The sequence below is a fragment of the Cariama cristata genome, unplaced genomic scaffold (assembly GCF_000690535.1).
Source record: "Cariama cristata isolate BGI_N322 unplaced genomic scaffold, ASM69053v1 scaffold5653, whole genome shotgun sequence".
Lineage (NCBI taxonomy): Eukaryota > Metazoa > Chordata > Aves > Cariamiformes > Cariamidae > Cariama > Cariama cristata.
The window spans coordinates 286,985-298,264 of record NW_009606624.1 but is presented as its reverse complement, the minus strand read 5'-3'; the positions used below and the strand labels follow the sequence as shown (position 1 = coordinate 298,264).

Below are 11,280 nucleotides of genomic sequence, written 5' to 3'. Positions count from 1 at the left end.
GCAGTACTAGTATGTCCTTGCAAACATTCAAAGCAAGTCAGAGGCCATGGGAATGTTGAGGAGGGCAGTCTGCTTTCTGGAGCCATTCAGTTTAGGGTCTGCTAGCAAGCTTCACTCTCTCAACTTCCCCTTTATGTTTAAAATATAATGGTCTAATTCTTTGCTCTGATTCAGAGGAAGCTGGGGTTTAAGACTGTGTGTGATATGATTGTGTTCTGCAAGAACATGTGTGCAGAGAAGAAATGCCACAATGAGAGGGAGCTTTTCTTTAGTCTATCACAACAAAATAAATGTATGTGAAGGGGAACTATGAAACCCAGCTCTTTGGCTGGCTTGAGGCAGTAGGGCAGGCGATATTTTTAGACTATACTCTTGTCTAGCTCTTTGACCTGGCAAAACGGCATCATTTTCCACTTGTCTGAGAAGGAATGGGACAGGTTACTGTTGAGTATTGGACGCAGTGAAGAATTTAGGTCTGGCTAGGCACCCCGAACTGGTGCTTTTTTGAATAGCCTAAGTATTTTAAGACTGTAAAACTGGGCAGACACCGTGACATGAATAGGCCCTCTGAGGATGTTTCTGAGGTGCTCTGTGGACTGAGACTCACTCCAGACCACTCTGCAGTGGGCTTCTGCTTCTCTGTAGAGGTTAGGGGTGTAGCGCTATTTGGGAAAGAGAAGAAAAAAAAAACCCCAGGGCCCATAAATGTCTGCCTTCAGGAAGATTTCTGGTTTGGTTAAAATTTTGACACCATATTTCATAATTAATTGAGGATTTTCTCCTTCTTGTTTGTCCTGTTCAGTCTTTGCTTACTACTTTATTCCAGTATAGGAAAGATGGCTCGAAAAAACTGTGTGCCATCACCATGAACAGCTGCAGTCAGATGGTGCACACTTTAAAACGGTGCAGATGTTGTTAGATTGGGCTCATTTAGGAAAACTAGCTCACATCAGCTACTGTACTTACAGCAAGCAGCTTTTCATCAGCTAAACTGTTTGTTGCTACTCAGGGCTAGTGACAAAAAATGGGCTTGTGAGGTTAATTTTTCTAATTCCTCTTTTAAACCAATGTGTGAAAGACGTTCTTTCTTTTTTCCTCTTTTTTGTGTGTAAATAATTGCAAATACATCAGGGCAGATTTTGCAAGGTGCAGCTGTGTGTGCAACCCATCTTTCTCTGCATGCAAGCATAATCAGCGGTTATGTGTGAAGACAGACTGAGGGTAAAGCACATGCAAAGTGGCAGCTCTGAAGCTGTGTTCCTTTCTTTTCTGCGGTAGGAAGTATAAATGCATTGTATTTCTTTAAAAAAAAAACACACACACAAAAAAAAACCTCCACAACTCTAAATTAACAGCTTTTTTGACTAGTTAGATTTAGTCAAATTTTAAAATATTTCCTGCCATGTTGCCTGGAAATACATCTCCTGAAGTGAAATTGTGGTGTAGCTGAAACCAGAAAAAACTCCCTGTTTTTTGTTTTATTTTTTAAAATCAAAGTTGAATGAAAAAGCCTGCATGCTTGGACAGAAAAGGTACAGTAAGTGCTGGGTAGTTTTTGCAAACATATTCCCTGTACTTACTTATAGAGAGGTTGGTGGTCTGATCAAAGACCAGGGACCTTTCATTCTTACTTACAACATTATTCTTTAGTGAAGTATGAAATTGTAATACAGACAAATATTTACTATGTTGTCAAAATATAGAAATGGATGTCTCTGTAAACAGATACTTTCTCTTCTCAGAAGATGTATAGCATGGCCTAACCAGCAGTTTATATAAAGACAATTGGAGGCTAAACTTTACTTTCATTGATTTCGAGGGGGGGTGTGTGTGTGTGATGTGTCACATTGTCTTGTGACCTTTGCGTAGGGAATACAAAAATTCAGCATCTTTCTTCAGATTCATTTTCCTTTCCATTTGCCTGTAGAAGGTTAACACTTTAGCTCACAAATAAACATAGCCTAACCGCTGTTTTTATGAGGTGGGAGAATTCATAGCAGGGAGAGCTTGACATACTGTTTGCGTCTTGAAAGCAGCCCAAGCTGCATGAACCACACGTTATCTGGTGTGCCGCAGTAGAAGGGGGAGAGAGCTGATTCCATGAACATCAGCCCATCCTGCCTTTAACAGAAAAGGCTTGGGGCAGTTGGAGTTCCCTCTTCCCCCTCCCCCTTGCCCTTCTGAGATTCTACTCCTTTTCACCAAATCAGGTATTTTTCCATGCATTTGAAGTTCTTGGAAACCTTTCATGGGCTACAGAGAAACAGCCACTCTCCTTGGGCTCCAGTGGTGAGAATCCCAGAATGTCACGACCTTTTGTGGAGTTTGTACTGCCTCCATGGAAAGCTGTGCTTCCCTTTGTCACACCTGGGCGCTTAAGCAGATTTCTCCCAGCAGGAAACTTCAAGCTCCAAAGGCCAGGAATGCTAACCCTTGTGTGCTGCACCAGATCCCCAGTTGCTGGTTATGAAGGAGGAAAAGTTCCATAAGAATTTACAGCCTCAGCCAGGGAGACCATATAGACCCTGAGGGGAGATAACTGCAGTTGCTGCACAGGCAGATAACGGGATAGTCTCCTAAACTAGAAATAACTTGAAATTTAAGTCCCTTGACCCATGACTGCACCTGTGTCAGTATACCTACATGGAGATTCTCAAATGGAGTTATTACTACTTGCTGCCTAAAATCTGGTGGCCAATATGCCTGAAATCAGGACAGTTTCACTGAGATTTCTAGTAGTTGCTGCCATTTCCAATACTAGTTTCCTGGATAAGGCACCTACAGATTTCAATACTTCTCATTTTACCTCAGCTATGAAGACTGATTAATAGGAAACCTGTGAGTGCATAAACAGATCTGATGCAAATACTTCTGAGGACCTCTCTAAGGTGAAATGTCCAGTTTTGACATTTTGATTGGTTCTTTTGTAGCTCTGAATTTTATCAGTTGAGAAGGTAAAAAATTCTATTCAGTCGTCTTGCACTCTGGGGTGCTTTCAAACTTAAGAATCAAGCACAAATATTTGTACCTTATATGTGCATTTGAGAGTTTGATATGCATGCTGGGTTTCTATCAGGTTGTGTAAGTCCATGTATGGAATACTGTTCGTTTAGCTTATTAGCCATTTATATACACATGAATTGAGGTCAGATAGACATCTCCTTGAGAAGATACCTGTAGAATTAATCGCAATATTTAGATCCAAAGTCTGATGCTAAACTGGCTTATGATGCTGCTTATGACGCTCTAAGTACATATCAGCTGAGCGTAGACAAATTGTTCCTAGTGAAATAGGATCCTGGGATTTTGTTGCATGTTTGCAGTATAGATCAAGTTTGTGGGTCACCCGGGATCATGGTACTTGGGGACAGTATAGATTCACAACGTAATTTAGAGCAAGTGTCAGTGAACCTGATGGCAGTAAGCTCAACTGTTCTGCTTCAGTTAGCTCAGAGATTCAATCTAAGCTTGAAAATTGATATTATTCAATATCATCACATGAACTTAGTTGGAAGACTAAGGGCCAGGTTGTCAGGTGAGTCTACTCACATGCAAATCAGTGAAGTTGTGTGGATTTATACCTGTGCACATTTTGGCAGTTCTGTTTGACCATTCACTTGAAGTAAATTTAACTCTGTGGCTCTGAAATCATCAGCTCATTACATGTATTCAGAAATGGAATATGCAAGACAAGAATTAACTTTTTTTTTTTAAAGCTTTTATCTACTCTCTGTGATCCTTACCTGTTGAGGGGATAACACTGGTGAAGTCCTAGCCTATGTTGCAACTAATGTAAAAAATTCCATGGACTTTAAAGATACTAGATTTAATTTTAAAGTTTTCCTCTATCTTGTCTATTTAGTGTTTAATGTATTAAAACACGATCTCTGGAAAGAGAAAGAGTAGGAAAGGGAGAGAATAATCATTGTAATATCAAAGTTCTTTAGCTTAGATTGGAATCTTGAAATATTAATTGAAGAAATTCCAGGTTTTGCTACAGTTACATTCAACATCTGGACTTCACTATTTTTGGGGACCACTTGATGTTTCTGGTCACTCTGATGCTTCTACCTCCCTCTTGAAAAAGGAGTAGCTGTGTAGAGCCTGAAACCTGATTAAATGTTCCCTGGTACTGATAGGATCTTATTAGTTGGAAGCATCGCTAAACTAGAACTGGTTGCAGTCTTCAGGCTTCTCTCTGTTATGGACATAGTGAATGTAAGTAATATGGGTCAAATCCTGAAGTGTATAATATGTTGTTTACTGGGCCCTTACTGCTGAAGCAAACTTTTATTAAAGTAACACAAAGGCTAAGAAGACACAGACTTGTCAGGATTTATTTCTCTACATGAAAGAGGAATTAGGTAAAACACACTATTCAAACAAACTACTTTCTGAAAGCATTTTGAAGAATTCCATGGTGCAGTAAGATGATCAAAATCACCTCATGATTGTAGAACAGGGAGAAAGACATGAAGAGGCCAGTAAAAGGGAGAGTATTCCAAAGGCTTGAGAGAATTAGGCACATAACTTTCTTAAGCTCCTTTGAAAATCCAAACAAATAGATTTTTTGTTGATATTAAAAATGAGCTGGAGTCATACAGGGATAGATAGTCACAGAAGGGCATGCTTAAGCTGTAGGTCTGCAAAGGAGGAGAGGATTGTTTTTTTTAAAAAAATCTACAATAATGAGAATATTCCATGTGATTCAGCGGTAGTGTTGAAGAGGAGGGAGAGCATGAAGAGGAGTCAAGAGAGATAGGTTACAGGAGATATGAAGAAATTAGTAGAAATGAGTCCTGAAGGATTTCAAAGGTGAAAAATGCAGCTTTTGTTGGGCCCTGAAATTAATTGGGATCCTCTGACCTGCCTGAGGATGCAAATATTGGTGACTGAGAGGAGGAGAGGATAGCAGAGGTCACGGCAATGACAGAGAAGAGACAATGGACCCCTCTGCAGCACCAGCCTCTCTTTCACTTCACAGAAAGTTTTTTTGTAATTCAAATGAAAACAAACCCTCCTTAAGAAAGGGACCTCTTTTTGGAGTGAGAAACACTGCAACATATTTCACTCTCACTTCCCTTTGGTTTCATCTTCCTTCATCAGTCAATGCATGAATGAATTTGGTCTGACCTTTTTTTTTGTTGTTGCAGAATTCCAGTGTAAACATCAGTACGCTGGAAATACAGATTTAATTTGGGATCTCTTTGGAGATTTCTTTGTAAGTTACTTTCTCTGGGAAGTGCTGCTAGATCAATTTGCTTATGATGAATCCCAGAATACTACTGTGCTGAGAATGTCTATGCACATTAACTTTGCATGTGTCAACTTGCAATGCCCCCATGTTTGTAGCATCCATGCTGAGAGAGGCAGTCACTGGTTTACTCTTAGAAACAATTCTGTAACACTCATTGCCCTGCAAGTTTGTATTTGCAGATGCTGTGAAACTGGTACAGACAAGGAGGGTGGTCTAATCTGAACTTGTTACACAGGCTCTCTCTTGTTGGAAAGAGAAAGGCATTTCTAGAGGGTAATTCAGCCTTAAACATCACTCCTAGATCGCAGTGACTCGTCCTCTGAAGTTGCCTGCCCATTGCTTTCTGTTGTAGAGGGAACCTGTATCACTAACTTAGGGTAGGCTTCAACTTTTATGTGAGTGCAATTAGGTGAGGTGAATCCTAGCCACAGTGATTTGTTGACAGAAACCATTTTGTGGTGGACCCATGTCAAGAGAGTCAAAGTAAGGAAAAAGCAATTGGAGTGTCTGACTCCCACAAGCATCACTGAAAATCCCAGTGCTGTGCAATGCTGGTATTTTGCAACTGTTTTTCATTAACTTTGATGTTATAGAGACAGTATAACACTCAATGGCAAGACTAATGTAAGATAAATCAGCCAAGCATGGTCATAATTGCATGAGCCTTAAAATGCAGGATTTGTTAAGGACAAATCAGTTTGATATTTGGAACTCTCTCAGGCATATAGCTTACATAAGCAGTGGCTATTTCTTTTATGTAGTATATAAAAAGATAATCCAGTTTATTTATTCAAGTATTTTATTCATACATACATTTACATAATTTTAAACAGCTGAGTTTCTGAATGCTGTCCCATATTTCATTTGGTATTTGTCAGGATTCAAAATATGTCAAACTGAGAAGTGGGGAAGAGGTTTCAAATTGCTGTGATCAGTGCTTAATTAATGTTTATTAAATTGTCAGTATCAGTGGAGGTTTTCTAATATGTATACATGTATTTATTACTTATATATCTATACAATTATAAAAAATACCTGTTGAAAGTATGCTTCAGATAAAAAGATCTCTACCTTGTGATACATCTGGATTTTGCAACTGAAGCTGCATTTGTTTTCTGATGGTTCTTGCAATTTCACCTGAGATGGAGTCTGCTTTTTTTGCCAGTGGTCATGCAGTCTTCTGTGGGAAGAGATGATTCATGGTGTAATATCCATGCTTTTGTGTGTGTGAAATGATTGTTATTCTAAATGACAACACTGGAATGAAAAAAATCTTAAAAGAAGGAAGTGTGGTTGTGGGGAGTGGAGTTGGGGCATATGAGCAAGAAAGACATTGTCCCTAGGGATATGGGAGTAATAGCTCTGAAGACAGAGATATTCATATTTGGTTTCAAAAATAGTGAAATGATTATCGTAGAGCATAGGTGATGAGTATGAGTTCTAGACATTTCATGTCTAACACACAGCCTTTGCATAATCTTGGGCTAACCTTTGGAAAAGAAGTGTCATTTTAAAAACTGTACAGTAGAGTCTATTTGACCTTCTGCTTATGAGTAGGCAATGATGCAAGCTTACAGCTTAGACTGCCTGAACTGTTTGCAGATAATGTGTTTGATATTCTGTAATGTAGATGACCTTTTTTTTTTTTAATCACCTTGGTTAGCTAATAGTTTAGTTCCTCTTCAGGAGAGAGATCAAAAAATAAATATGTACCAATAAGCTTTGAGGCTTTAAAGCCAATTTGATACACAGGAAGCCTGAAATTAGGGCAATAAAATATATTTCTGATGCTATTTCCTCTTACTAAACACCTCTGCCTACCAGGCAAGTCCCTGTTCAGCTGTTTGCTGATGAATTAATTTGGCTGTAGATCTGAGCTACTTTTTGCAGAGTTGCTGTCTCTCACAGCTGTGGCTCATTATTGTTTTAAGAGGATCTAGAGAAAAATATTCTTCATAGGTGAAATACTCTATGCAGGAGTTTCAGTATAATGTACTCATCTCATGCTTAAGTTCCTTCTTCCTTTACCAGACACTGATAATTTAAAATGTATTTTTATAGAAATCTTAATATAACAGCCAGTAGTTAAGCAATGAGAGAATACGGGGTTGCCAGCTTACAGTGTAAGAGGTACATTAATACAGTCTTTTAAAGTAGTAGAGTTGCTTCAGTCTTGCTCCATTTTGCATGTGCAATGCTAATGATGTCAAAGGAGTTGCTTCTGATTTCCAATATTCTAAGTGAAATTTCACAACTGAAAAACCTGAATCAGGCCCACTGTTTTACATGTATATGCTAGCTTTTGTCCAGGAAGGTAAGAGATGTTTGAAAACCAATTGTCTGAATTTACACAAGAATGACTTCATCTGTCTATAAAATCCAGCTGTCTCTAGGATGGAAGTCAGTAGATCTTGGTTAACAGTGCAGAGTACTGCGACCACTCTAGAAACAGTAGAACTGAAGTAGGTTCAGCTCCAATTGAAGTGACATGTTTGGCACTTGGTCGGTAACCCAAAGCTGTGCTAGCATTCAGTGCAAGATCTGCATTCAGGTATTTACAACATGCTTAATGGGAAATGCTGAAACACTTAGTTTTACTTAGACGTGCACGCTTAGTTGTTCTGCGAGGGCGGAAATTGAGATGGGATTTATTTTGTATAAATAGCCCTGTGCATTGTTACGTTACTTTGAGATTATTTATGGCATTGTCTTTCAGACTTCGGTGCAGGTGAGAACTGCAGTTCCCATGTAGGATGCAGGATATTTATGTTTCCTGCCATTTGTGCAGAGCTTTAGCTTATAAACTGCATATCTGATACAAAGCAAAAGAACATGATCAGGATGACAAAGTTCAAAGCTAACAATTGAATAACATGAGCAAGGATGCACCTGCTCTTAAAACACGAATTTCAGCAAACATTTGTTTTAAATCATCAGACTATTTCAATAGAGCTGTGTTCCCACAGGACGTTCAAGCGACTTTGCTAAAGACAATGGAGTTTTTTGGTATCTTGCTTGTATTGCAATGGAGGCAAAGGCTTATCTAACAGCCACATTTAGTGGTAACACTTATTCAAGTGATGAAAAAAAATATTAAAATTACACTTGCAAGTTCTTGTTCAAATCTTTGACAAGTTTTACTCTGTATTGTCAGAGACAGATTAATGCATAGCCCCTGTGCTGTAGTTGCAAGGTGAAGATGCTAGTGATGGTCAAATGATGAAAGTCATTGTCCAAGTCACATCTTCATTTTTGACTGTGAACATGTTTTCTTGGAATCAAAATGTCTGCATTTGCAAGAAGCTTTAAACCATTGATTGCAAAAGTGTAAAGCAATTTATCCATTTTAACACTGAAAATACTAGGCTCATCTAGATCCCTGTGTTGTTCTGAATCAGTCCTGATCACTGACAAGTTTAACAAAATAGTCTCTCTTGTCTCTTAAGAGCAATATGAAATTCTAGTCATCTGTTCGGAAAAGAGTTTCACAGGATTGTGCTTTCAGATATTGCTCCTTCTGGATATGGTGGCTGGTTGCCTCATCATTGTTTGTCTGTTTCTGTTCTCCCTTTCGTTTCCCTTGGGGTTATGCACAGTTTGCCTGCCTTGCTGTTTAATCAGAAGTCTCTTGCTATTTCTGAACATTTGAGGAAGTGTCTGCCTTAGACATGAATTTTGAGAAGGGGCATGAGCAAATTATCGCTGCCTCATCCCTAGTACTTGCCATGTGTTCCTTATGCTACGCAGAAGGTGGTAAGCACTAATTTTTCCTAATGAAGTTAAGGCTAGAAGTCAAAGTTCAACAAGGGCCATTTGAAAAGCATTTGAGAGAAATCCCAATTGCTTCAATCTGTTTCATGTAAGAACAACTCACAATTAGCAGATTCCTTCCTTAAAGCATGCTTCGTGCTTTTGTGGTTCAGAGGTCTAGCAAAGACATTTGAAGCAACAAGGTTTTATTGCAATAGTAGATTGTAAGGATAGTGAACTGAAGAACAAAGCACCTTCATGAAAAGGCACCATTAAAAAGTACTTATTTACTGAAAAGAACTTTTATTCCTAAATTACATTCTAGATTTGTAATGTATTTCTGTTAGTATTTATTGGAAGGAATTTACCCAACATGACATGGAGCAGAAAGGAAGTATTTCACTCTGCTCATTCTAATTCGTCATAGATTTGCTTGAAACCTGCAAGGCATTTGTACTGTAAGACAAACTATGAACCGTGTTTATGCATGACATGAGGAGCATCAGACATGGCCTGCTGAGTTTGGAAGCGGCAGACCTCTAGGGCAACAAGTCACAGTGCACAAATAAATGTTATGTTGATGCGGCAGCAGAATTTTAAACAAAAACAAATCCTCTGTGGGCTGTTTTCCTAATGATTAGCACATTCGCATGGAAGATGAGACCTTCACAGACCTTTGTCAGGAGAATGAAAATTTATCAGACTGGTTTCCCATTTTTTTCCCTACGTTGTGCCGTGACCTGTTTTTTGTTCTGGACCCATGGGGTCTACCAGTCCTTCTCCCCTCTTCTGTTGTGCAAGCAGTAGTCCACCATACAGCTTGGGTTGCTCAGAGACCTGGCCCAGTGTGAGCACAGCAGAACACTACGAATGGCAAGACAGCAAATGCAGCATCTGTGCAGATAAGAAGGAAAGATGGCATGTTATCTGCCGTCTTCTTATCTCTGTTTTTTGTGACATTTTTAACCTTGTATCAGTCCTGACCAGCGTACAACAAGCAGATAGAAGGGAGCAGAGTCTGCTTTTCTTGCTTGTTCATCTCTTTCTAGCTCTTCAGTTGTGTCTTACTGATCTGATGTGTGATTGTTGTTTCAGCATAGTATCATAAGCTGCTGTGCTTCCCTGAATGCCTGATAGTTTGTCAGTGTAGGAAACAAATGGCATGCCACAGTAGAGAGTTTTGCTTTTGATTGCAGTGGAGAGGTGACCGCGATCATCGTGCTGAGTCCTAGGAATGATTTTCAGAGTCCCCATGTTCTAGGATTGTTTTTCAAGAGCTCTCAAGAAAGCTGACCTCTGTGCTTCCACATATCCCTGGAGGATAGTGAGTTCATTTTTGCAGAGATCGAAAGTGTTGCAGGTGAAGAGGATTATACTGAGGGGTCCCTGAAAGTTCCTCATGGAAAATGTCAAGGACTAGACCCCTTGAATTCATATATGAATTGTGTAGAGTGTGAAGATGTTGGAGCAGCCAGAGAGACCATTTGCCTCTAACTTTTTAGATGGCGAGGAAAGCCTTTACCCCTTCAACTACTTCCTCTTTAATAACAATATGTTTTGGAATATCAATAAGATATGAGCATGGCAAGCTTCCTAATATTCAGCACCACAACCCTCTCTCTTTTTTCATCACGTTTGTCATATCCTGGCCCAAATACCTGTCTGATTTTCCAGATAAATGAATAGGTCTAATAAAAGATCATACCACTCCCTGTAGCTATGTTTCCCAAAGAGGGTTGTGTACTACTTGTGTAATGGGTCTTGCAGTCTGTATCACCAGGTACATAGAGGGATGGTGTTGGTACAAATAAGCTTAGAGCCTAGTAAAACTGGTAGCACAAAAAAAATCACTTTTGGAAGTTTGGAAAACACTGATCTCAATGCCTGAACAACGTCTCTGGGAAAAGGGCCGCTTTTTCCAAGCTAGAAGTGGTTTGGAAGGAAAGTGGTGTTGTCATGTGAACAGGGCATGCAACATTAGCTCTATGAGCTGCTGTTTAACAGCTTGTGTTCATCATACTTTTTAATTTGAATGACTGCATTGCAAAAGATTCTTTTTGCACATAAGATATTGAAAGCTGGGGAACAAATTGATATTTGGGGAGGGATTGCATTTTGCAAAGTAGACTATTAAATTTCTAGGACCAAAATCTCTTGTAACTGTCCTGTTTTATTAGAGAGACTGCTGTTCATGCATATCAAGACAAATCAGAGGCTGTCGGAGATTTGACAAACTATCTACAAAGTTGACTGCCTCTTTTCCTCTTGTCTTT

At 39.2% G+C, this 11,280-nt stretch overlaps 1 protein-coding gene across 1 annotated transcript in view; it reads left to right on the top strand.

The window, feature by feature from the left end:
• The first annotated feature begins 3,354 nt into the window (after window positions 1–3,354).
• The window catches only part of LOC104158707 (phosphatidylinositol 3,4,5-trisphosphate-dependent Rac exchanger 1 protein-like), a 107,545-nt gene continuing 99,619 nt past the window's right edge, over window positions 3,355–11,280 (top strand). Inside the window, 2 exon segments of the mRNA XM_009696426.1 lie at window positions 3,355–3,535; window positions 5,154–5,221. Of these exon segments, the coding sequence (XP_009694728.1) occupies window positions 3,355–3,535; window positions 5,154–5,221 (249 nt within the window).